General features: G+C 40.1%; 1 protein-coding gene across 3 annotated transcripts in view; it reads left to right on the top strand.

The window, feature by feature from the left end:
- SPTLC2 (serine palmitoyltransferase long chain base subunit 2) overlaps positions 1-24,513 on the top strand; it is a 68,054-nt gene extending 43,541 nt beyond the window's left edge. Inside the window, exons 10-13 of one of the 3 annotated variants that reach the window (XR_004497788.1) lie at positions 10,995-11,130; positions 13,174-13,303; positions 18,418-19,281; positions 21,676-24,513. Coding sequence is in view for 1 of the 3 variants with exons in the window: in XM_015630996.3 (XP_015486482.1) it covers positions 10,995-11,130; positions 13,174-13,303; positions 18,418-18,537 (386 nt within the window). In the remaining 2 variants the exon portion in view is untranslated. Of the gene's footprint in view, positions 1-10,994; positions 11,131-13,173; positions 13,304-18,417 lie in introns of those variants that run through there. The other 2 variants (XM_015630996.3, XR_004497789.1) reach the window with 2 other exon arrangements.
- The last annotated feature ends 1,501 nt before the right edge of the window (positions 24,514-26,014 follow it).

Here is a 26,014-nt window from a genome sequence, read left to right as displayed (position 1 = left end):
TTGAAACTAGATGACCTTTAAGGTCCCTTCCAACTCAAACTGTTCTGTGATTCTAACAGATTGCATCTTTCCAGTCACATCAAACAACATGACTTCTTCTTGGTGAGAGCTGCATCTTTTTATGAAGTTCAAGGGGAGAGCAGGCTGCCTTGGAGTTCTCTAAATTCAGCTGGTAGTTGCAAACAAAATCAGAAAGTGCAAATATAAAAATACTCCTCTGGGCTCTGGAATATGCCAAAGGCTTCAATCTCACCAGTATATATAAACTCAGTGAATACACAATACATGCACCCAGCTGTTTTTTGGCATGCTGTTAGACTCCACTGGAACTATTTAGTTTGATAGCAAATGCAATGACCGATACTTAATATTAGCATAAATTTTGTTTCCCTGAGACATTTTACTGCCAAGAATATCAGCCATAACTTTTCTTTTCTCCTTTTTCTGTTTCTTATTCTCTTTGGCTTTACTGTTGCCAGTTTTTAAAATCATGTTTAGCTGTTTTCCTTTCTCCTTGAAAGGAGATTTTTACCATCACCTCTACAGTGGCTCCATACTGAGTCCCCACATAATCCAGGCAAATCCCCTGCATACAGTGTTGTTAAAAGCCACAGTTATGGGGTTAACTCAGAATGGTCATGAGCCAAGCTCTTCACTGCTTCTCCTAAAATAAATCGTTGTTTCTGCTGCTGCCATATGGCCAAGGAGCACGAGCTTGCAGCCATCTATTGATTTCCTCATCCATGTTTCCAAGTGCGCTGACTCTTAAACCAGTCTTCTCCCCCCATCTTATTTGTAGTTTCTTTCCTGAGTGGTGAACTCGGGAAGTGTGCAAGTATGTCAGAAGAGTAAATAACTTGTCTCAGCTGTCCTGTTAGCATCTCCTGGGCGAATTCAGCACAGCCTTCCTGTGTTGTGTTGCAGCCCTTTTGTGGGGAGCACAGGCTGTGAGCAGGTACTGCGGCTGGGGACTCATGGGGTGCAGCACTGGCCTCTAGTGGAAGGTACCCGGCCCTTTTGGTGACCTTGGGCCTGAGATAAACAGCCCAGAAACTCTTCCCATTCCCAAATTTGCGTTAAACCCGGATTCCCCGTCAGCCCTACAATAAAACCCAGTGAGTTGATTCTGTCTTTGGACTAGCTTGCTGCACACTATTGTTTGAGCTATTTAACAGTAATATCTTAGAGTTAAAGAATTATTCTCATTACTTTCTTTAGGTTTCTCTTTGTGCTTGGAGGTTCTCTTGGTATTTGCTGATGTGAGGTTGTTCTTTCTAATGTAAAACTGGGAGTATCTAGTATTCTCGTCCATACATTTTAATATTATCTCTGTGCAGTCTCAGATTACATTGTATAATTGTATATGCTAATTTTTTGAAGAACTGTAATGAAAATCTGCAGACAGCATCTGAAGGGCAGGATGTAAAATTCTTACTGCAAATATTGGCAGTGATGCAGTGTTCACATAAGCAAACTTGGAGGAAGCAGACTGAAATGTGGAGTCACCTTGTAGCTGGAACTTAAACAATAAAATAGGAAAAGTATTCTGAAAGATAAGAAATCTGTAGGTACTGTATAATAAAATTTTATTTATTACTTTTATAGAGTGACCTCTCAGAGGAAACCAGCAAAACTTTGCTTTATACCTCATCTTGTTTATGAGCTGTTGTAAATCGCTTCTTTTAGGCTGACAGAGTAGGCTGCTGTAGGAGGTCAGCTCTCCCTTGCTCTGTGTGTAAGGGATGCCTTTGGATGGGTTGTGCAGGTGAATCACTGTTGATCCCTCTTTCTGCCTTGGGGTGTGAGTTCGTGTCATGAGTCTGCTTTCTGACAGGTGATGTTACAAGTGTCTTAAAATCGGCTTGAAATCAACACTTGCTTGGTCTTTAAGCATCCAGCATTACAGCATTTTTAACAACATTGTGCTCTCCCTGTCTCTTAGTGCAACTTCTCCTTAAAAGGTAAAAGTTTTGGCATTTAATCACTGTTGAAATGGAATTTTGTTTAGTGTTGTTTTTTGGTTTAAAATGGCGCTCTACTTTCTCTGGTTTTAAGTACTCACTGTAGCCCCTAATAGGTATTACTCTGTTTCTAATCTGACCCTTGCTTCCTGTCAGATATTCATAAATTGTGCTTGCCCTTTCTACTAGTTGGCAAATCCAAAAACATTTTGCTATTTTTTTTCATCGTGCAATATTACTAGAAGTCATGCTTGACTTGTGCTTTTCAGGAGAAGCCTTCAAGAGGAGAGTTTTCTATATCTTCTATGAAAAACATGTTTATGGCAATTAAAGCATAGTAATGCTTTTATGCCTTCTCAAAAAAAAAAAGAAAAAAAAAAAAAAAGGCATTGGCTGTTTTGTTGGTTTTTTTAATGTTGAGGTATTTACAAGTATAATGTCCAGAAAACAACTTGACTTATTATGTTAACATTGCAAAAGATCTTCATAAGCCCTTGGGAGGCAACTTAGCTTCTGAAAGCTTAGTGGAGAATCTGTTAAATCAGCAGAAGAATATTGAATTCCTGGTTGAGATTTGAAAAATGCTTGTTTCCAAAACAGAATATGCTGAATTATGTCTTTCACTGAAACAGCCAACCAAAAGATGGAAATGTAGGAATAATAAACAGAATGAAAGTATAAGCCTTTGTGAAAACAAGGGGGTTTTAATGTGGAAAAATTTACAAGTTTGATTGTATAATAGCATCACTCTGACTTGAAGAAACAAACCTTTAGAGAATGGCATAAAGGCATTACTTAGCATCCCTTACCAGTTTACTTTTATTTAAGCACTTCCCAACATCTGAAAATAGAGGCTTTTTGAAGTAGAAATTGTATCTTGTTTGGCCCGCTGATAGCAAGACATATGGAGAAAAAGCACTATCCATGTTAATGAAATAGTGCTTTATCTTCTCTGTCATTGATGCTAGTGCTCTCAGAAAAGCAACCACAGAGTATTAGACACTGGTCCATATCCTTGCTGTGTAGGTTGTATGTAGCCATCGTCTGTTTGAGGAAACAGGACACAATGGCATCACATTGTTCTCTGTGCCATTGAAGTGGATTGTGATTTCCTTCTGTTTGTTTTGTTTGTTTTCTGTGATGGAAGACATTTAATTGTATACATGTCTGCTAAAAATTGTAGTAAGCTTTTACATGGTCTGGGATTTCTGTAAAATTGGGTTATAGGTTGGTAATGGAGTTTGGGAACAATGGTGGATGCTACAGAACCTACCCTTTACACAAACTCTTTTTATTCCACACAACAGTCAGTAAACATTAATGTTTAGGTTACAAAATACCTTTCAGCATTATTTATGAAAAAGCAGGTTGAGATTTGCTGTTTTGATCTCATTTCACCCTGTATGGATGCTGCTTTCCATTAGGACTGACCTGCTGAGAAGCAGCTCTGTGGAGGAGGACAAGGGGGTGCTGGTGGACAACAAGCTGTGTGTGAGCCAGCAGTGTGCCCTGCCTTGTGGCCAAGAAGGCCAGTGGTGTCCTGGGGTGCATTAGGAAGAGCATGGCCAGCAAGTCAAAGGAGGTGATCCTGCCCCTCTGCTCAGCCCTAGTGAGGCCACAGCTGGAGTGCTGTGTCCAGTTCTGGGATCCTCAGTCCAAGAGAGACATGGAGCTCCTGGAGCTTGTCCAGGGGAGGGCAACAAAGATGATCAAGGGTCTGGAGCATCTCTCTCAGGAGGAAAGGCTGAGGAAGCTGGGACTGTTCAGCCTTGAGAAGAGACAGCTGAGAGGGGGACCTTGGCAATGTACACAAGTAGCTGAAGGGAGGGTGCCAAGAGGAAGGATCCAGGCTCTTCTTGGTGGTGCCAGGGAATAGAACATGAGGCAATGGGCAGAAGCTGATGCACAGGAAATTCCATCTGAATATGAAGAAGAAATTCTTTATGGTGCAGATGACTGAGCACTGTAACAGATTGCCCAGAGAAATTGTGGAGTCTCCCTCTTTAGAGATACTAGAGACATGTCTGGATACAATCCTGTGCAAAATGCCCTAGGCTGACCCTGCTTGATCAGGGAGGTTTGATGAAATGACCCGCCTTGGTCTCTTCCTTACCCGTTCTGTATATACATGCACTCAGAGCTGCCATAGTCCCCATAAGCATTTAGTTGGCCAAGTACCTTCTTTTAGTTAGCTTGATTTTTATTTTTAGTTCTAAGAAAGACCAAAACTTGTTTAGTTCAGAGAAAGCATTTGTACAAAGAAGGGCAAAGTTTTATTGTATTCCCTGGATTGTGGCTATCAGGAGAGGAGAAGACAAAACCTGCCCAGGTAAGCAGTCCTACAAAATTCATAGCCCTCCTAGCAATCTAGTATCTGCAGAGGTCATGCAAACATCAGTAAAGTTGTGGTATTTGGCAGAGTAAACTGATTGCCAGATAAATCCCTTCCTTGACTTAAATAAACACTAAGATAAATGATTCTGCCTCAAATTAAGGATGGCACATTTATTAGTAGTTAATATAATGCTTCTCACCTCCAACACCTGGCAAGAATTCATAAGATGGACCAGCTTGAAAAACAGTGTGAATTACAATGGAGACTGAAAATAACTTTTCCATGAAGTATTAATAGAGTGTTTTCATCTTAAAGGTGCCTTATGGATCTGATATTAACTTGCTGTGATCTTCTTACAGTGATTTAAAACATCTTTAATGTGCACTTGACAATCTTGCTAATTAAACCTATTTCTTGTTAGACACATACTGAGTCTTACCAGAGGCTGTGTGCCTACTGTCAGACTACATCTTCACAAGTTCATACAGAATTCTTTCAAATCTCTGCTAATAAATGTTTTTATTTCCTTGATCACATAATGAAAACTGAACCTGAAGATGTTTTGATTGGTTACAGCATGAGGTGTTACTGAGGGACTGAGTAATTGGGCCAGTAAATATGTATCACAAGTGGAATGATTCTGCATGTACTGAATTCCAGTAAATTTGTATGAAGATTTTTTTTACTCTACTTTTTAAATTTCATCATTAAAAACAAGTATGTTTGTTTTCAATCAGTTTGTAAGGTGAAGGCATGAAATTTCTTAGTTTAGCCTCTCTTTCCATGTTGACAACAAAGTAAATGGGTTAAATCAAGGCTGCAATAATAAAACTCTAATATTAGTGTTGAGCATCTACAAGATTGGTTAATGAAAGAATATAGAGTAACTTCATCATAGCTGCCTAATGTGAACTGGTATTTGTTGACCAACAAGAGCTTGTGCATACAACTTACAGTTTCACTGATAAGGAGTAATTTTTCAAGATGTGTCCTACTATTTTGCCTTGAAGTCTTTGTAAGAACTAATTAAAGATGTAAACCTTTCTTTAATTTGGAATATCTTTGTTTTAGATCCAGGGGGCAGTGATCCCTAGTGTGACAAGCAGATAAAATCCTGCCTGTGTGTGGTTTTGCCCGTCTGAAGTTGGTTTGCCCCACTGAGTTCAGTGTCAGAGGGTAATCTGTCTGTGTAATGCAACATGCTTTTTATTTCTCAAGAAGCCATACTGATGAAGTGTTGCACTGTTTAGAACAGATTTGTGATTGCTCTCCAATTACTATGTAGAGATCAAGGCACGGGGAGGAAAACAAGTACATCCTGGTTGGACTGAATTTTCTTTTTTGTCCAATACCATCTATGATAGCTTATTTATCAACCTTAATTGATGACAGAAATGTTATAAATACTAGATTTTTGTGAGGAGGGTAACTTCCACAAATTCTTGGGGTTCTTTGTTCTTTGTAGAGATGATTTTTTTTTTTTTTAACATGGAACTGACAGACATCAGCTCTAAGAACTATTCTATTTTTTTTTTTCTTCACCCAAAGACTAAGTTCATCCTGGCTGTGCAAAAATTTTTAATTGCTGACCAATTGTTGTTTATTTATTAAACTGACTTCTGCAAATCTGGGTTGTATGAGAATCCTTAAGTATCTGGACTGTTAGTTTAATCATGAGCTTTTATGAGAGAGTGAGGTTAAATACAGATGACTTTCTCTGTTGATGTGTGTCATTGGTAAATCCATTGCAAAGTTTTGATGTACTGTGGTGGAATGTGCAGCTCCCTTTTTATCCTGCTGATAATTATAGCCAGTATCTTGAATTGTAGTTCAGTAACTCAAATTTCTACTTCAAGAAGAAATGTGCTTAAATATTTCTTCTGTAATAACAGAATCACACACTGGGTAAGGTTGGAAGGGTCCACAGTGGGTCATTTGGTCCAACCATCCTACTCAAGCAGGGTTACCCTAGAACACTTTCCACAGGATTGTATCCGACATTTCATTAATATCTGGGCCCCTCAGTTTAGGAAGGACATTGAGATGGTTGAATGCATTCAGAGAAGAACAACAAGGCTGGTGAAGGGTCTGGAACATAAGCCCTGTGAAGAGCAGCTGGGGGAGCTGGGGTTGTTTAGCCTAGAAAAGAGGAGGCTCAGGAGCTACCTTATCACTCTCTACAACTACCTGAAAGGTGTTTGTGGTCAGGTGGGGGTCTCTTCTCCCAGGGAACCACTGACAGAAGAAGAGGACACAGTCTTAAGCTGCACCAGGGAAAGTTTAACTTAGACTTCAGAAAAAATATTCTTCACTGGAAGAGTGATTGGGCAGTGGAATTATCTGCCCAGGGAGGTGGTGGAGTCACTATCCCTGGATGTGTTTAAAAAAAGACTGGACATGGCACTCAGTGCCATGGTTTAGTTGATGGGAAGGTGTTAGGTTAGGTCATAGGTTGGACTTGATATCAAAGGTCTTACCCAACCCAGTTCATTCTGTGATTCTGTGATACCCAGTGAGGGAAACTCCACAACCTCTCTGGACTATCTGTTACAGTGCTCAGTCATCTGTGGATGATCAGACTTGTGGATGTCAAGTCTGCCTATGTATTTTCTAACCCAATCCTCCTTCACCGTGGGAGAGTCATCTTTACAATACTCCTTTACCCTTCCTGGTCTTCTGGGTCAGAGATTCCTCAGGACTGGTGGTGTCAGTGAAGACCGATGTGAAGAAGGCATTCAGTAACTCTGCCTTCTGTGTTTCCTGTTTTCATTATAACTTCTGCCTTTCTGAGCATTAGGACCTCTAAAGCAGACACCTTCATAAGTGATGAAGTATTATTCAGAGAATCACTGTATATCCTGAGTTGGAAGGGACCCACAAGGTTCACAAAGTCCAACTCTTACGTGAATGTCCCATACAGGTATTGGACCCACAACCATGGCATTATTGGCACCATGCTCTAATCATCTGAGCTAATCTCAGGGTCCTTGTTTTATCCTGTGGGAAACTGTTCTGGCAAAGACATTAATTTACTCCAGTGGTTGCAAGGAACATGCATCTCATGTGCTTTCAGATTCATAATGGAGTACTTTCTGTAGGGTGTTGGAGTTTGGTTTTTTTTCAGGTACATGCTAGCTGCATTTTTAAAATAATATTGCTTACATTGTATATTTGTGATAGGAGTGTATTTCTTCCCTTTAGATGGCATGTGAACTTTACTTCTGATACAATGACAGCATGTTCTTTAGGGACGTATATGTGCACTTTAGACTAAATGATGGCCAGGCTACTACAAACAAGGAAATGTTTAAGAGCAATCTTGATATGACTGCAGTAAACTTGCAGAAGGGTATAGAAGTACAGGAAAAGTTATTAGTTATCCTCTAATTTCACTGTTGCTCTGTCAGTAGCTAGTTTAAGCCATTTACAGGACCCATGAGGGACTTGAGATAAGTTGATCTGATAAACATTTCTAGTTTTTTTAACCTTTTGAAGAACTCAGTTCCAGTAATCATCCCTTTCTTCCCCCTTTCCTTCCTTTGCTGAATGTCATCACATTCCAGTTTCCTAGATGAAAGGACATTACCAGAATCATTGCACAACTTCTATGCAAGTACAATTAACAGGGTGGTGTCGCATCTGTCCTTTTTTGCATGGTCTTAAAAATGCAGCTGCGTACTGCCAGAAAAGCCAGTTGCTGGAGAATTTATGCAGTCGTGACAATTTTTCTAGGCCTACAGTTGAGCAGTTGTGGACAAAGCTCTAACCTTCAGGAGATGCTTGGGCTGGGAATGGATTTAGAGGTCCTGTTTGGGTGCTCAAGCACTGCTTGGGTTGCAAGTAGGATTAGCAATGATACCTACTCACTGTTGTTTCCAGCACTGCTTGGTTTGTCTTTGTGGTCCCAGAAAACAAGGTGGAGCTGTACTAGCAGTTGACAGCCTGCTACACCAGTGTGTACCAATGGGTCTGAGCCAGCAAACATTAGTAGAGCCAAGCACTGGATATATATTTGCTGCATAATATTGCAAACCCTATTCAATTAGCATGTGGGACCACTCTTCCAAGTGTAGGATTTTGTAGTGGATTAAACATGATGACGAGTACTTGCACAGAAGGCAGGGAGAAAGGCAATTGGAGGACAAGGAACCCGTGCTCAATTTTTGTTTGATTCCCGATGCTTTGCTTCACCACAGCTACAGTTCTCTTCCAGTAGTAATGATGTGTGATGGGTAGTGAGCCATTGGGCAGAAATGCCACTTAATATGTTATCAAGTTCTTGGTAATATTATTGCAGCCACACATTTTCAAACAAGTAATAATTTCATTAAATTGTCTGATGGCTCTAAAGTGAAGTAAAAGCTGATAGACTTTTGAGACCCACAAACCTGAAGAAGGCAACATCTTCCGAATACATCAGTTGCTTTTAATAGGTGATTACATCTGTATAGAGAGCTGAAAGATTCGTTCTTGAGACTTGCTTACATTGCAAAGCATTCTTCAATCTGTAAGGACAAATCTAGAATCATAACCTGTTTTTATGGGAGTTTAAGGAAGACTGAAGCAGTTGCTAACTACAAATTAAGACTGATCTTTAATCTTTAGACTGGAAGGCTCCCACTAAAATGGAAAAGGGTATCAATGTATAGAGGGGAAGACCATAAAGATGATGAAATTCCTTATGCTTCATCACTTTAAACTCCATGGTTTATGGGAACACAGAGAAGATGTATGTATGATGAAAGCTTCATTCTTTGTCCTGGGAGAGGGGCTCATCACAGTAGCTGTGTATGTTACCTTACTACACTATATTGGTGGAATCTGATTTGTATTTTGATACAATTACACATCACTGACCTGACATATCATAAATTGGTGCATTTCTGTGCAGGAGATGTGCAGATGCAGCTTTCTCAGAAGGTACCAAAATAGCTTTTTATTCTGCATGTAGTTTGCTGTGGGCAGTTATGTATTTATTGATTGCCTCAATATTCGAGATGCAAGTAGTAGCTTTTGGCCCACTATTTTTAATAACTTGCAGTAAGCCTGGTTCTTTTAATTTTATTGAGTTTGTTCTTTTCAACTTCATTTTGCAGTCTGGGTTATTTAAAATGACCAAATAATTGGTCTGAAAACTCAAGAGAAAGCTGGGTCTGCAGTAGAGGATCTGATCTGATGTGAATAAATTAAAAATTTAATTTATTAAATTCAGGAAGCCTTTGTGTTTTGCTGAAATCTTACTGCTTTTTGGGGAAGAGGAATTAATCTTCTGGAGGAGCTCTGGGGGAGAAAAGATTAAGAAATAATGCTGTTAATGGAGAAGAAAAGATGTCTTAAGTGGCAGTCAGTGCTATTAAAAATACTAGCTTCTACCCACTAATGATGGCCAAGTTTTGCAAACTTAACAGGTTTCACCTTTTTTTTTCCTTATGCTCTGCCTTTGATGGGATTTTGCTTTTGATTGCCTGGTTGTGGGTGGAATATCTGCTACTCTTGGCAACAAATACTATATAGGTTCTTAAAATTGCATTTGTTCTGGCCTGGAGCAGAGCTGTGTGGGTGTTGGATGTTTCTTTGAGACCTGGAATTCCTGTTAGTTAATCACCTATGTTATCTACAGCTTTAAAGGAAGACGATTAATGTCTAGCAGGCACCTTCACTATGTGGCATAGATCTGCATGCTGTACATTTAATGGTTCAGTTTATCAATCACCCACCTGGGCAAGGCAGTGTTTGGGTAATCAGTTATCCAAAAATATACTTTGTGGACCAGAGGCAAGTAAGTTAAGTGTTACTTATTATAGTCTTATCAATGGCATAGTGCTTAATCTCTTAAGCACATTAGAGTATTAGCTGATCAAAAATTTATTGTGATCTGCTTAAATAAGATGATGTGACCCTTTTTCTGGGCAATACAGTAATATAATACAGTGTGCTAGGCTAGAATTTAATTAACTGATGAATAGGTTGTTCTATGCATATATCTGAACATCTGAAATATTTAAATTGTACTAGCTGTCTAGCATCTTGTGTACTAGTTTTGACAAATATCAAAGAATCCGTATGGAAATGGTTGAATACGTGAGAAATTGGCTGCTGCCACTTAAGTGAAGTGAGCTGGATTATCAGAAGTAATCAGTTTAATTTAAACCCAGCTCATTTTAACTGAAAAAGCTTAGGGAGCAGCCACGTGATAGTTCAGCAAAGAGATCTAAAGAGGAAAGTAGTAATTTACAGTAGTGCAGGCAAGCAGGATAAAATGTGGCGAACAACACCAGCTGATTCTGTAGGTTTTCCATTAATTATTCAAAGTGTAATCAAACTCTTCTTCAAGATGCAGTTGCTGGTGAATTCTGAGAAAACTTTGAATCTTGTTTAAAAGCAGGTAACTGCCTTTTTTTTTTTTTTTCCCAGGTACCTCTTGATTGAAATAAAACCTGATACAGAAAAATTAGGCAGTGCTTGAACTTGATATTTGTTCTTGTCCTGGTCCATTCAGACTTGTAAGGAAATGCATGATTAGTCTTGGCTTACATGAAGGAGAAGACACTGCAAATCCTAATTTGCATTTATTTTTAATGCTTCCATGAGCACAAGCAGGACATTAATGTCTTGTACTTTAGTTTTAGGTCTTGTATTGCAGGTATGGATGTGACTTAAGATAACTGAGTTTAGTCTCACCTTCAACTCTTTTCTAGGGAGAGCACGTGTGCAGCAGCTAGCAGAGAACACAAGATATTTCAGGAGACGACTGAAAGAGATGGGCTTTATCATCTATGGAAATGAAGATTCCCCTGTGGTGCCTCTGATGCTGTACATGCCAGCAAAAATTGGGTATGTGTGACAACATAACTTCTTACCCATCTTCTTCAAAGCTAGGTTGGTATAAGAATATGAAGAGTTTTCTAAATATCAGAAAATATTTGTTTGATTTTTGCTTTTATTATCATTACTGAATTGTATAAAATATGGAACCTTCTATAAGTGATCTTGAGAAAATCGAGGCTTGTAGCTTGGGTCATCAAGAAAGCACTTCAGGGAAACAATTTTGCCTCTATGTGTCATGTTTTAATGGTTGAGTTGTGTGTTTCCATTGTATTTATATGTAAAGTGTATAAATGTGCTAAAGAGAAGCTGAAATTGAGTGAAAATTACCATTAAAAGTCACTGGAGGAAGTCTTTCAACTAGCTCTTGGATCAGAAGGAGCCAGCATTTCATTAATGAACTCTGAAAATTAGGAAAGGAAAAGCAGCAGGGCAAGACATGATGGGACACAGCAACATGTATTTAATGAATCCCAAGTTTGTGAGAGGTCTAGATAAAGTTACTCGGGTATTTGTATTGTAAATGCTAAAACTGTAGCACATAGGTTTATAAATGCTTGCTGATTTGTGGGGTGCTGTGTGGATAATTCAGGCTAAAATTCTGCAAGGAGGATATATAAAGTATGTATCAAGAATTTTTTCAACATAAAATCCTGATTTCAAGGACAGTTTGGCTTTAATTACTATTTTTCAGGGTCTGTATAATGCAGTGCTCAATCAACCCTTTCAAATTTAGAAAACATAATTTCATTTTAAGCTGTACTGAACATCACTAGTGTTTGACTAGCTCAGGCTTCAGTCCAGCACTTTTTATGAATACATGAATATATATTAATACATTTTTATGAATATATATTTGTACAGTATTTTTCCACCCTTCTCAGTGTAACAAAGCTTTAGAAGGCCTGTGTTACCTTTATGGGTGCTGCAGATTGCACATCCAGCAGGCAGAGGCAGATGTTTCCACTGCCCAGCTTCTCTACCAGTCAATACAATCTTCTCCTTGGAAATGTTCATGGAAATATTTATTAGCTGAGCAGTTGGGCCAGTATCTTAAAATGAGCAAGAACAGAGAGCTCTGATGAGAGTTGACCCTTAGGATCTGCATTGGGTTTACTCAATCCTTTCTTTATCCCTTGTAGCCTGTTTTTAAAGTAGTTTGAGAGTACTAAATGCATACAAAATTAAGTGCATCAGGATGCACCTATTTAGAAGGAAAATAGTTGTGGCAGAAAATTTCAAAGCCTAGTAAAAGAATGTTATTTTTATATGTCCTTATAAACCTCTTAAGTTCATTGCTACTTCTCACAACAAGGTCAGTTCAAAAAAGATTAACCATTTCCTGTGGCATGTAGAAACACCCCCAACCGCAATGCCGTTACAGATCCAGCCGAGATCTTTGTGCCTCTCATTGTATAAGTCACTGCCACTACTTTCTTTAATCTCCTTAAGGATTTGTTTTGTTGAAGAAAGTGTGTGACAGTTGTATGATATTTTTGCAGCTTCCTTAAAAATATTTGGTGTTATATTAGATGATCTCAGTTTACTGTGGTGATTCAGTGGTTCCTTTGATACTTATAACGTGGTACATTCTGTGATGCAATAATGTACTTTAATCGAATTAAATTCATGAAAACAAAACATCTTGAAATTGCAGAAACATCCGCTTTGGGATATTGCAGCATGAGGGATTCCTTGTATAGTCAAACTTCTGAGCCAGAATCATTCTTTTCTATTGGAAAGATTTCCAGGCTTAGGTTACAAATCCATTTAGAAGCAGCCTGCTAAAAGTCTCTGACACATACAGTCTTTCATCTTTGTTAGAACTTAATACACTGAAACCTTTTGAGAAGGACTGCCTTGGGATTGAATTTAAAAAAGGCTTTTTTGAGCAGGCATTTCTGTCCCTAAAAAGAAAGCACTGGAAGCTCCAAACTGTGGTCTGACAGCCTTGCTATAACCAAGGCCTATGTAGGTTACCATACTGAGTCCTTCCTGCTCCTGCTCTGCCACCACTGGAATAACTGTGATGATCTCGTTCTCTCTTGGCAGTGCGTTTGGGCGTGAGATGCTGAAGCGGAACATCGGTGTTGTGGTTGTGGGCTTCCCTGCCACCCCCATCATCGAGTCCAGAGCCAGATTCTGTTTGTCTGCAGCTCATACCAAAGAGATGCTTGATACAGTAAGTGTCTCGTCTTCCTTCTGCTCATGCCTGCTAATAAAGATACAACAATTGTCTGGGGTTTGAACACTGGTTCAATGTTTGTTATGTGACACAGTTGAATCTAATCTTCAAAGCCCTTTGCAATAGAGCTGGCAATGACTCATCTCTTTCCTTGCTTCAACAGTGCAGAATGGCTGCTTAGAGTAAATCTCAGGACTTTTCTTGTCCTATTTTAAAAGGAGGCAGTCTCATTCCTGTGAGACAATGCTTTTTACCCTCTTTAAAGGCTATACCTTGGATTGAACTGGTTAGAAGGAAATATTTTGCATCTTCTGGCCCTAGATGCTAATGGTAAGAAAAAAAATAAAAATACCTGAGAACCTCCAAACCATTTCTATTTCTCTCAGAAGGAAGTGCATGATTACTAGTGAGAATTTTTTTTTCAAGTGATTACTATTCCTGTTCCTGTTTAAAGCTTCAGAGCACTGTATCTTAAATGAACCTGTCCTAGTGAGTCTGTACCACATGCAGGGGCCTTACTTTTACCAGCACTTGCAGAGGGGACAGAGGTCCCCTCAAAGGAGGCCTACATTACAGTTAGGAGATGTAGTTAGGAGATGCTGTCTTCAGAAAGTAAGGATGGTGGTAATTTTAATAATTAATAATTTTAATTAACTAACAAGACATGAAAGAACATTATATGAATAAGTCTCACTATTCTTAGTATGTCTTGGTGTGGTAGCTACATTCAATTTTGAGTCTTCTAAATAATCTTTTCTGATGGGCATGTGTCCATGGGCTTTCTTAGGCGTTGCCAAAGTTCTACATCACACTTTTTTCCCCACTTTGAGGGTCTGTGACTCAGAATATAAACTAAGATGAGTCATGAATTTGGGCTTCATGACAGTAGACTCTGTTCTATTCAGAGACTTACTTGAATCCCATAGGATAGTCTCAAAGAGCAGAGGTGTCCAGGACAGCTAATTGATCTTTCCTCCCCAGTCCTTCCCTTAAGAATGATCTATCCTGAATTAAAGGAGAGTGGATGTGATGGGAAGCCTGCATGGATGAACAAACCAATGAAAATATATCATGAAAGTGTATAAGAGATGCAAGCACAGACAGGTGACCAAGGAAGAATAGAGACACATTCCTGAGCATTCAGGGATGGGGTCAGGAAAGCCAAAGCTCACCTGGAACTCAGTCTGTCAAAGGACATCAAATGCAGCAGGCAAAGCTTTTATGGGGCGTTAGTAGCAAAAGGAGTAGAGAAAATGTGGAGGACTGCTGCTGAATGGCACAGGGGATCAGCTGATTGAGGAAATGCATGTTCAATATATTAGAGCTTGTCTGCTAAGAAAATTAATCCAGAGCAAAAAGCTGAGAAATGTGAGCAAGAGGCAAGGGTGCTCAGTGCCTTTTTTTGTCTCAGTCTACTGTTGTGACTTAGGAATCCTGACACCATGGGATTAGTGGAAAGGTATGGAGCAGTAAAAACTTACCTTTGGTGTGAAGGAGGCTCCAGTAAAGGAACATTTAAGCAAAATGAACATGCACAAGTACATAGGATCTGGTGAGCTGCACCCATAAGCATTGAAGGAGTTGGCTGTGACTGCAACGCCACTCTTGATTATCATCTTTGGAGGAAGAGTGTGTGGTGCTTGGAGGAGGCTCCTGAGGACTGGAAGACAGCAAATGTCATCTTATTTAAGAAGGGCAAAAAAAATGTTGAATAGCCTTGCTTTTATCTTGAGAAGATCGTGGAGAAAAAAAATCTTGAAACTATTTTTGAACATTTTGTGGACAAGGTGACTGGGAGCAGTCACGGAGGAAGGGGAAATCATTCCCAATGTCCAGATATGATCAGGTGGTAACACTTCAATATGTGCACAGCAAATAGGATATCTAACAAATATTTACTAATGTCTTGTAAAAAAAATAGACTCAACCTTTTCACACTTGGCTGCTGCAAAACTTACCTAAAAATCAACAGCTTAAAATGACACACTTTTTAAATTTAATTTCTGTTAAAAAAATTAGTAAGGCAGTGTGTGGTGTGAGCAGTGTCATAATGTATGTGTAGTGTCATTGAGTAGTATGAACCTGCTGTGTATCTGTGGTTCTGTACTTGCTGTTCCTGAGCTGGTTCTGCCTTGTGAGAGATTGCCTAACATAACACTCCAACAGCAGACTGCTCAAGGAATTCTTTCCCAGCTACTTGTCCTGCTACTCTTCCCTTAATTATCTTAATTTAGTTGTTTATGTTCCAAATAAAGGTTTTGAACCAGCATATTCAGGGAAGACCCTCTCCTTTGCTTCCTTTCCCCTTGTATAAAATAAATAGTATCAGACTTGGCTCAGCATGATAATAGACCTCAGTTCATTGACGCAAACTTCTGAACAGGTGGGCATGGAGTGGGGATGAATGGGTAAGAGATAGAAGGATGGAAAATAGAGGAAACTGAAGTCTCTGAAATCATATTACTGAAAATTGAGCTGGAACTGAAACTCTACAAACTTGATGTGTGGGCGCTACCTGAGCAATTGTGCAATTTTACAGTAGGTTAGATTCTTGGTCTTCTCTTTTAGTGACTAGCTGGGCCTTTGCCACAATAAGCTTCTTTTGTAGGGTCTGTATAAGTACCACGTTTGCTCTCTTTGAAAATCTATCTGTAATTTTTATTACTCTGCTTTAAAAACCTCTTTTCCTGTCAATTCTTTCTGCGTTTTCTAAAAAATATTTCAAATTTTTTCATTTAACATAAGACTCATTGCTAGAGTACCTCTGCAAGTGTTAAATGTATTAAATTGAGGAAATGCATGTTCAATATATTAGAGCTTGTCTGCTAAGAAAATTAATCCAGAGCAAAATGAGGTGTGAATTTTGAAGTGAATGAAGAAATCCTGATTTAGCTCAGTATGTGGAGGCTTTTTTCCAAGTTAGTGTAACCCCCTTTATGGTTCAAAATAGCTGCATGCTCAGAACCCAGAGCATTGGCAAGAGGAGTTAATAAGGAGCAAGTCTTTGTGTCAGTGACTTTGTGCTGTGTTTTCTTGTGATGCAGTGAAAAGGGATTGATTTCAGGCAGCTAATCATTAAGGCAAACCTGAGGTCTAATTCCTCTGCTAACTCTGGCAACACTATCCAGCGGAGGAAGAGCTAAAATGAATGGACTTGGGGAGAGCTGGCAGAGAGCTTCTTCAAGTCACTGACAGAGAGGACAACTTGGTATCCCATTCGTGTATTCATGAATGGTAGCTAGGGCTCTTGTGGTATTTAAAAAAAAAAAAAAAAATTATCCAGGTTTGAAGCATAGAGAAGAGAAGCTTGTCTTGCAAATAGTGATATTTGTAATGCTTCTTTGTTCTTATTAAATACACCCACATGGTGAGGAACAGTTCTTAGTTAAAATTTTAACTGCTTTATGTAAATAAAACTTCCTTGCCTAAAAATATTTGGCGTAGGATCAGAGTGAAGTCCCTCATAACCTGCATCGCTGTGGGCTGTGCTTTCTTTTCAGTGATGAAAAATATATTACACTCTCCTAAAGTCAGAGTACACCAATGCCATTTCCTTTGTAGTCTTTGCTGGTCACATGGCCTTTTTTGTTTTAAATTAATAAAATCCTAAATCTGCATTCAAGAATAACAGTTAACATACTCTTTCAACAGAAATTCAGCTTTAAATTGCTTCCATATGGGATCTTTACTTAAAGCTCTGGCAGACTATGCCCATACTTTTGTTTTGTTCTGTTTTGTTTTTACTGAGGTCCAACTTCTGGGTTTGTAGTTTCCCCAGATTTTAGAGTGCAGAGGTTTTTGCTGCCAGATACAACAAGCATGAAGGGCCATTGTTTAAAGAAACAAAAACTTGAACTATCCATCTAGGAAGAAAAAACATGTACAGCTATTAACCTCCATCTGCCAACTGTCCTCAAGAGACAAGCATTTGACCCAGATTGAAGCATTAATGTTGAATTAGTGAAATTCTGAAGCAATGCTGAATGTACCTATCTCAATAAATTTGCAATTCAAGGCAGTAAAGAATGCCAACCTTTGAATTCAGAAAATCACATTGGATTTGGAAGTGATCTTCAGAATTATTTTTGTCACTTGGCTATATAAAATAACTAGCATCATATGCTATCACACATTTGTCTGCAGCAACTGATTTATTTTTTACTTTGCTCTAGGAGTGTTCTGTAGAGAAATGAAGTTTAGGATTTGGCTTTTAACAGACCCTATTGTGTGTGGACCGATGTCTTATCAGAGGTTGCAACATAATGGAAGTATGATTAACTGAGTTGGGACTTCCCTCATTTCTTATGCAAGCAGATGTTTAATCTCTGGTAAACTTCAAAATATTTGAGTTCAGGTCAAAATGGTGAAAGGCTGTGCTAATTCAGTAGCAGTGTTCTGGGTCATCAGTTGCTTGAGTGTGGCCTTTGAGGCAACCTCAGTGGGACTTGCTTTCCAAGGAGAAAATGCTTGGAGTCCTACCCAGAATAATTTCTTATTTTTCTTTCCTTGGATTGTCTGGCAAAAATCTCCTGTGCCATGCTGTTTTATGACACATAGCTTTCATCTCTAGTTGTATGAGGACAATGCAGATTAACCAAATGTAGATGTAACAGATGGATCTATAGAACTTGTTAACTCACTATTGTAATTTGTCTTTGCTATTTTGCAATTTAAAAAGTACAGTAGATCAGGTTTGCTAACACAGGTTGTTTTCAAACTGAATGATAAGGAGGAGTCAAACCTCAAACAAAATGTACATTTTTTTCTATGTCAGCTTCATTGCCTCCAGGAAGGGAAGAACATTATTCTGTTTTTCTACCTATGAATAGTCATGGGGTTTGCTGGATATTATGATCCTGTTCTGGAACTGGAATAGTTAGATGGATGCATAGGTGCTCTCAGTTAAGTGACCAGTGCTGTTTATGTGGTCTCAAAATTTCTGAACGCTAAAATAAAATAAAAAAATCCTATGCACTTTTGAAGGTACCAGCTTCTAGCATAGGAAAAATCTCAAGTGAAGTGTCAGAATAGTCTGCAGGCAGGCATAAAGGAAGATGTGTGGATAACTTGCATCTGTCTCCTCTGCTGATCTGCTGTGGTCTCTTTGTCAGGCTTTAAAAGAAATCAATGAAGTTGGGGACCTTTTGCAACTGAAATATTCCCGTCGCCGTTTGGTACCTCTCTTGGACCGGCCGTTTGACGAGACAACATATGAAGAAACAGAAGACTGAACTCCCTCCATGTGCCTCAGTGGGAGGGACACACCCCATGGGACACTCCGTGGCACACAGGCCACAGCATCTGAACACACACTTATGACTGCTTAGTATAAGAGACGTTTCCTCACAATACTGAAGTGGCCACATCAGCTCTAAACGGCATTTTGTAAATAGGGAGAGGAGAAAAAAATTCTTTGATTCCTGTGTCTTCAGGGTCTGGCCCTAGAGGTGCTTGGCTTTATTTTTTTCTTGTTGCTTTTTTTTTTATTTATTTGTCTCAATGAGTTCACAGCAACCCAAGTGGCTGTGGCTGATTAGTTCAGACTTTGTATGCACCATTAGCCTCCCAAATGCTGGCTGAGATGTTGCAAGCATGTGTGACGCTGGCATGGCAGCATTTTCAGTGTCACTGCTAGGTGTCTGATCTTCCCAATAAGGAATGAGCTGACCTGTCTGTTTCTGAAGACTTCCTAGAGAAACTGTTGATTGCTAACTTTGACATATTTAACAAGATGGATAATCAACCAAAGTTGTTTTTTTTCATTTGCAGTTACTTATGTTTAAAACTTGAATTTAGCCTTTTTAAAATAAATGTGTTGTTGACATGTCACTGACAGGACCATTGTTCCCAAACATTATTTAGTTTTGTAAGCCACTGGCAGAAGGAATTCTGGAACTATAGCCTCTTTTCCTTCCCAGTATGGATATACCAGATTGTCTCCTGGTTTTGACACTAATTGTCCCTTTGATAAGAGGGTAAGTGATGGAGAGAGGTTTGTTTTGTTTTGTTTTTAATACTTCTGTTTTAAAAAAAGAAAAAAATATGGGTTGTGTGTGTTGCTTTCTCATCTTAAGGTTAGTTTCTCTTGCTTTAGAATTATCATGAAGTCATGAAAAAGTCACTAAGTTCTAGAAGGGTGCTCTTGACTTTAAACAAACTAGAGCAAGTCTCATGCTTTGTCTTAAGACTAAGCCCCCTCAATAAATAGGCCTATACAAGGGGTGACTATTAGGAGAAACATCTATTTAATGGAGATCTGTGAAGGACTGCTGCCCTTTACCCTGCTAACTCACTGTTTCTTGTCATCTGTGAGGTGCTCTTCACTGGCCCTGTTATGTTTATGGACAGCTTGAATCTTGTAGTCATACATTATATTTTGGCTGGCCAGCAGAGTTCCCATCGGCAGCTGCATGTCTGTAGGCCTTCCCTGAAGAGAGAAAATGTCCTCATAATTGCATTTAGTGCAATATCTTTATTCTTTTGTACTCCTGTAACTGATCAACACTGCTCAAATGAGTGTTCACTGAGCCAGTTGCTGTTTGGAGTCTTTATTTGCAAGTTTCATACTGTCCTTCTGTTTCAAATAGATGCCTTTGCTCTAACACACCTTAGAACTGGTCTGCTACTTAGTCTTTACATCTTGAGTTCTTCCAGGGAACAGAATGGATCAACAGAAAAGGTACCAAAAATTTCAAGTATGAGTAAATTGCAGTGCAGTTTGTTTCTGTGATTTTTACTTAGACATAAACGATTTCTGCAAAGATAGAAAAATGTTAACATTTAGCAATTAACAATTGTTAACACTATGTCAGTTGGGCCAGCGCTTCAGTTTGGGTTAGCAAGATACTTTCTGCAGGTTACGGAGGTTTTATGAACAGACCCATCATCACAATACTAAAGCAGAGAGCAACTCAAAGCTCTTTGTGTGGTGCTGAAAAAAAAAATTCATTATTTTAAAGTTCTTCAGTGTTCACTCTGCAGCTAACAGGGAGGGAGTGTTTTGGCCACTAGAACCAAGCAGTTCTGCAAATACATGTGGTGAATTAAAGCAGAATTGGCTTCTATTTTATAGATTATCTAACTTCATACATTTTAATATAATGGAACTTCAAAACACCAGTTCATATTTTAGCATTGGATTTCAGAAATTTAATTACATGAGAAGAACTGAAGAACTGAAACTGACTGTTTGAAAATAGGTCCAGATAACTATTTCTGTCTTAGTCCATTAACGTTGGTAGGCTCTTCTTCTGAGCTGAGTGCAGAGTCTGAGAAGTCTGTATGTGCAGCTTGGATAGCTATGAAATAGTCTCACGTGTTCAGCCCGAGTGAATAAACAGCAGTTAGCTGAACTTACTTTCTCACCCATGTTCTGCCCAGGACTAGCTCTAACATTCCAGCAGATTACCTGCTTTCTGACTTCAAGAAGCTTTACCTCAAAGAATTATTGATTTTTTTTTATTTTTTTTTTCCTCTCTGGATTGTACTAGGGAACAAGAGGAGGTTAGTACAGGAAGCCCTGACTTCAGCCCTGGTTCTGTTAACTTGATCAAGAAATGGTTTAAGAGCAGACAAAACTGACCAATTTAAAGGCTTGGATCAATAGGTACCTGTTTATAAGCATTCACAAGTGTACAGTGGGTTTGTTTGCTGTGTAGTCGAGTCAGTTTGGAAACTGTGATGTATTAAGTTTCAAGTGGGTTATCATAGATTCTACAAGTGTTGAATCTTAACCTTGTCTCTAGAAATCAGTTTTAGAGCATCTTGACTTTGGAAGGGAGAGAAGCATCTGGAAAAATCTCCATAATATATATAAATCCTGTGTAATACTTCTGAAATGGTCAGTGTTGAAAAATTAGTAGTGTCCATTTGGCTTCTAGTTGCACTTGGTGAGGAAATTGTGTTCAAGCTTCTGCATTTTAGTATCTTTCTGCTGTGTCACGCTGTCTGCATATAACTTTGAATTTTGGGTTACAAAGACACTTCAGAAATAATTCTGGCAGTTAGCATTTGCAAACTGCTTGGTTACATTTCAGCCTTGCCATATCCTTTTTGGGAAGCAAATCCACCCACTCCTCTCTGAAGCCTTTTGTTCAAGAGAACCTGTTTTGCCAAAGTCTGGTAAAAATAATGAAACCTGTTGAAACTGCTTCTGAAAAAGTAAGAATTACAAGTCCAAGATTTCATTCAGTAATTCACTAAGATTGAAAGCCAAGAAAGCCTTTTTGCATCTACTAAAAAAACTCCAATAAGGGTTTGTGCTAGGCAAACCTACATCATATATGCTGTCACAGTATGTGTAGGATGGATTGCTGCTTTGATATTTATATACTGACCAGAAATCTGTCTCCTTTTTCTCCTGGCAGTAGAAATGAATGAAAGAACCAATCTTGAGAGATCACAAAGGAAGAAAAGCTGCTTAAGAAATAAAACTTCAGTCCCTGCCAACTTTTCAGAGACATTCTAATTGAAAATGACTCCTGGTATTTCTTAAGAGATGCAAAATCGGAAAGAAAATGAAGGCTGCTTTTGAACAAAGGATTTTGCCCAGTACTGTATATTGGCTAAACTTACTTATAAATATACAATAGTTACCTTCCCAGTCCCTCTCTGAAGAACTAAGCAAGCAAGTTTTTGCCTCTTTTCAGCAGAGTAAAGAGTTTAGAACCATTACTGTTTTTAATGCTAATGGCCATATTCTTTCACTCATAAGAAAATTGAGAAGCTCCTATTACCGAGCATCAGCAAAGAGTGGGAGATCTGCTTCTTGTTAGAAACTGGCCTTCCCAACTAGATCTTTGTCTTAAGGAACCTGATTCATAGTTTTCCTTTAGTTCTTTGGCAGAGAAGAAACCAATTCTTTTGTGTCAGAATATTCAGGGCCTTCATTTTTGTCTTTTACATGACACAAACTTTTGTATAGTATGCATATGGTATATTTAATTCTTTAGTTGCTATATCTTTTCCATTCTAAGTAGCATCCTTAATGAACAGTTCTGGTTCTTGAGTTGTGGGTGTAGTATAGTTCTGCTTTAGGCAAAGACTCAGGAGTTGACCCAACATCTGAAGGAATTGCATTATTCATCCTCTTCTTGCTGTTTCCTCTTAAGACTGCAGATGTGGTACTCACTATCAGAGCTGCACCTTCACAAAGAACAGGCGAGGGAAGTGTGCCCATAAAATCAGCAGTTCTGTGCTGTGTGAATGAAGGACTGATACAGCAGAGATGGAGAGAAGTAGGGTAGTCAATCATTGCTTATTTTCAGCTGTACAGGGATTTTTCATGTGTGCTTGAACAAGTATCCCTAAATCAGGAATGCAGCTTTCAGTGCCTGAATGGACACTCCTCTAAAACTTTTCCACACCAGGTAAATATTTCTTCTCCTTCTGTGCAAAGTCGTATTTCTTTACCTCTGAGAAACATTTGGCTTACAGCTGTTTGCTCACTCAGAAGCCATGTTATCCATTCAGGGAGATAGGAGAGGCTGGAAGAAAGTGTGAGCATGACTTCATTTCATCTAAGAGAAAACCTTGCAGCACTGGATCTGGAGCACTTTGCATGAGCCCCCTTCTTGCATCACAGAGAAGGAAACTTGTGGAGATGTGTCCCAATATGCAATGCTCAGTCAGAATGTATACAGTTTATATATATTATTTTTACAGTTTATATTCAGCCTATGAAAGTGTCAAGCAGGCTGGGATCTGTGTGGGTGGCACCTTCTGCATGGAGATTTGAGGCACCTGCAGTCTGTTCTGTTTTAGCACTAGTGAAGTGCTGAGCTGTTCAGTAATGCTTAGTATGACCCCTCAGCGGGTGCATTGTTGGCTTTGGTGCTGGACCTGACACCCAAGTAGCATTGGACCACTACTTGGGAAAAGCAGGAGTCATTTGATCTGCATAACCAGAACATGGTTTCAAAAAAAACCAAAAAAAACCCAAACTCCAATGTCATTCTGATCTCTTTGTATTCCTGTAAACATTCCCAGCCTTGAAGTTGTTCACCCGTTCAAGGATTCAGATTGTAATACTAGAGCACGAACATAAAGTGTGTGGAATAGCGTGCTTTACCTTTCACTAAAAAGAGAAGTATTTGCTGCAGACATTGGAGCTGTTGTGCTTATATCCCCAAAAGGGGCTGGGTGAAGCAGGTGGTGACTGTGGTGTGTGTTGAAGGCCTTAAACTGTGATTCTTGGTATGAAGAATTAATATTAAGACTGACCTTGAAGAATGCAGTGGATTTTAACCCATGGAAAAATACTCAGTGCTCTTAGTTAAGCAGTATGCACTGCTGTTTTCTTGGGAGGGAGAGGTTCAAAACTCAATTTGTATGTGATCCTGGCTAGCAGCTGTTTAAGGAGATGTCTGTATATGAGAGCCAAAAGTAGTGCAGTTCTCTGCACCAACATTCCTATGTAGCTTACATAGTTCCTGTATAGTTCCATCCCGAACTTGTTCCTGGGCTGCTGAAAGTAGGGAGACCTACTGAAACAGTCAGGGACTTTGGAACCAGTGGCAGCTAGCAAATTCATTTCCTCAACAGCAGGTGAACAGGTCTCACATGAATATGCCAAGGCTTGGTGCTGTTCCAAAAATACCCATGGTGAGGTGAAACATGCACCAAACCATCTGACCTTTGTAAACTTTATTTTTTCTTTTTTTTTTTTGCCAAAGCTCATCCTATTCAGACAGTATTTCTGCTACCCCCTAATGGTATATTAAGCTTAATGCATCTCTAGCCTCCCAATATTAACTGCAGACCCATTTGAGAGAGAACTGAGGAATGCTGGAGCCTGAGGCTTTAGGCTAGCAGCCCCAAAGCCAATGGTGGCCCACATTTCCACAAGCCCTGGGCAGAATCACTAAGTCACAGCACTTCATCTTAAATTGCACTGTATTCTTATGCCTCTGTGTTGCTATAATGTACATATATATTGGATTTTTTTGTAGATAAGACATTTTAGATAAAATTTTTAAATGGGCTCCCCCCAAAATATTTTATGCCAGATGTCTAATTTTTTTTACACTTGTGATTAACATGAATATGGATGCTCTGTGGGCAGGGAAAAATACAAATGTATGGTACATTGGCTTTAAAAAGGTAACAATGCATGTTTTAAAAAAAAACACTGGAGAAAAAAAATGCTTGGGGAAAAAAATCATTCAAATCTATTCTATGTTCTGCGTAATAAAGACTTTAAAAAAAAAAACCTATATAATTATTTTGGCACTTTTTTTCTTAATGAGGCTTTTCCCTGTTAAGGAGACTGAGCCCTCTTCCTTCCCAGTCCCTCTCCCAGCCATCCCCAAAATAAAAACCTCAAAACAATTCAACACACAAATTTCATACTGGAATGACTTGGTAAAACCATAGCCTGTTTGAGAGCTCAGAACTCATTGTTCCCCTCTAGCCTTGTACTCCAGAGCCAGGAAACCTTGTGAGAGGGATGCTTAGCTGGTTTTTGGCAGTCTCTGCTCCATCGTACAGCAGCAGCTTTGATGTGCAGTCTAGAAAAGCCACTTCTGTTGCAGAGAGACGCCTGCAGTTGTAGCTGCTGTTGCTGACATGCAGCACTCCCACGATGAGTGCCCGCTCCAGCTTGGTGCTGGCCCCAAAAAGCTGCTGTGCTTGAAAGCTAGGCTGCTACCCTTGGGTGCTGTTAGAGTGTCAGGCTGCTCTCAGCTGCCGTGCTGCTAATGAGATGTTTGAAGGGGCTTCTTGATCCATCTCGCATGGGATTCTTGACCTCACATCTGTCTTGCAGTTTGTGTCTTGTTTTAAACATTTCGTCCATTCACCTCAGCCTTAAGTCTGCATAAACCAGATGTCGGTGTTTGAAAAGGAGATGCAGGTCCTGATTTTAGCTGTGGGTACACAAATGCGCCCAGGTGATTTGCAGCTTTGTGCTAAGGCTGCTGTAGAAATGCTGGGTTTTCCCTTCTAGGTCTCACTTTCTTGGACTGTGCCACTACTGTCACTTCTCCTCATTGGGCTGCAAAACCTCCTTTCAGTGTCCTTCCCTAATAATTTCTTATAGTCCTTTCCCTAATTTCCTTCAAAGGCTCATGAACGCCTGTGGAAACCCTGGAAAAGATACGCCCCCAGTAATCTCCATGTTTCCAGCAGGCTTTCAGGGCTGGGTAAGATGCTGCCGGCGTAGAAGAGAGCAGATCATGGAATGAAGACCTTTTTTGAGATATAGAAACTTTCTCCCGCAATTCGGGAACAGCCGGGGCTTTCACCAGGGAGCACAGAGCCCCGTTTCTGCCTGTTGCGGGCCGGCCTGGAGCGGGGGGGGCCGTCCCCCCTCCCTCAGAGCGGCCCCAGGGCTGGCGCTCGGAGAAAGGGGAAAAGGAGCGGCTTTTCCCAGCTCTTTTCCCCGGGGGCGCGGCGGGAGGCTCTGAGCCCCCTGCCCGGCCGCGTCCCGACTCCCGCCCCTCCATCCAGGGCGCCTCCATCCTCCCTCCCCGCCTCGTGCGGCCGGGCCGGAGCCGCCGGGGCCCGCGGCCGCCCCGCCCCGCCGGGAGGGCACTGCGCCGGCGGGGCTGCCCCGGCGGGAAGCGCCCGGAGCCGCGGGGCTTGCGCGGGGCCGGCGCCGCCGAGGCGCGGAACAAAGAGCCCCGGGCCGGGCCGGGCCCGCCGCAGGGGCAGCGCCCCGCGGGCACCGCCGGCTGGAGGGGGCGGCGGCCGGCCCGGCCATGCAGCTGC

Source organism: Parus major, chromosome 5, assembly GCF_001522545.3.
Source record: "Parus major isolate Abel chromosome 5, Parus_major1.1, whole genome shotgun sequence".
Lineage (NCBI taxonomy): Eukaryota > Metazoa > Chordata > Aves > Passeriformes > Paridae > Parus > Parus major.
This window is presented reverse-complemented; position numbering and strand designations above follow the sequence as displayed.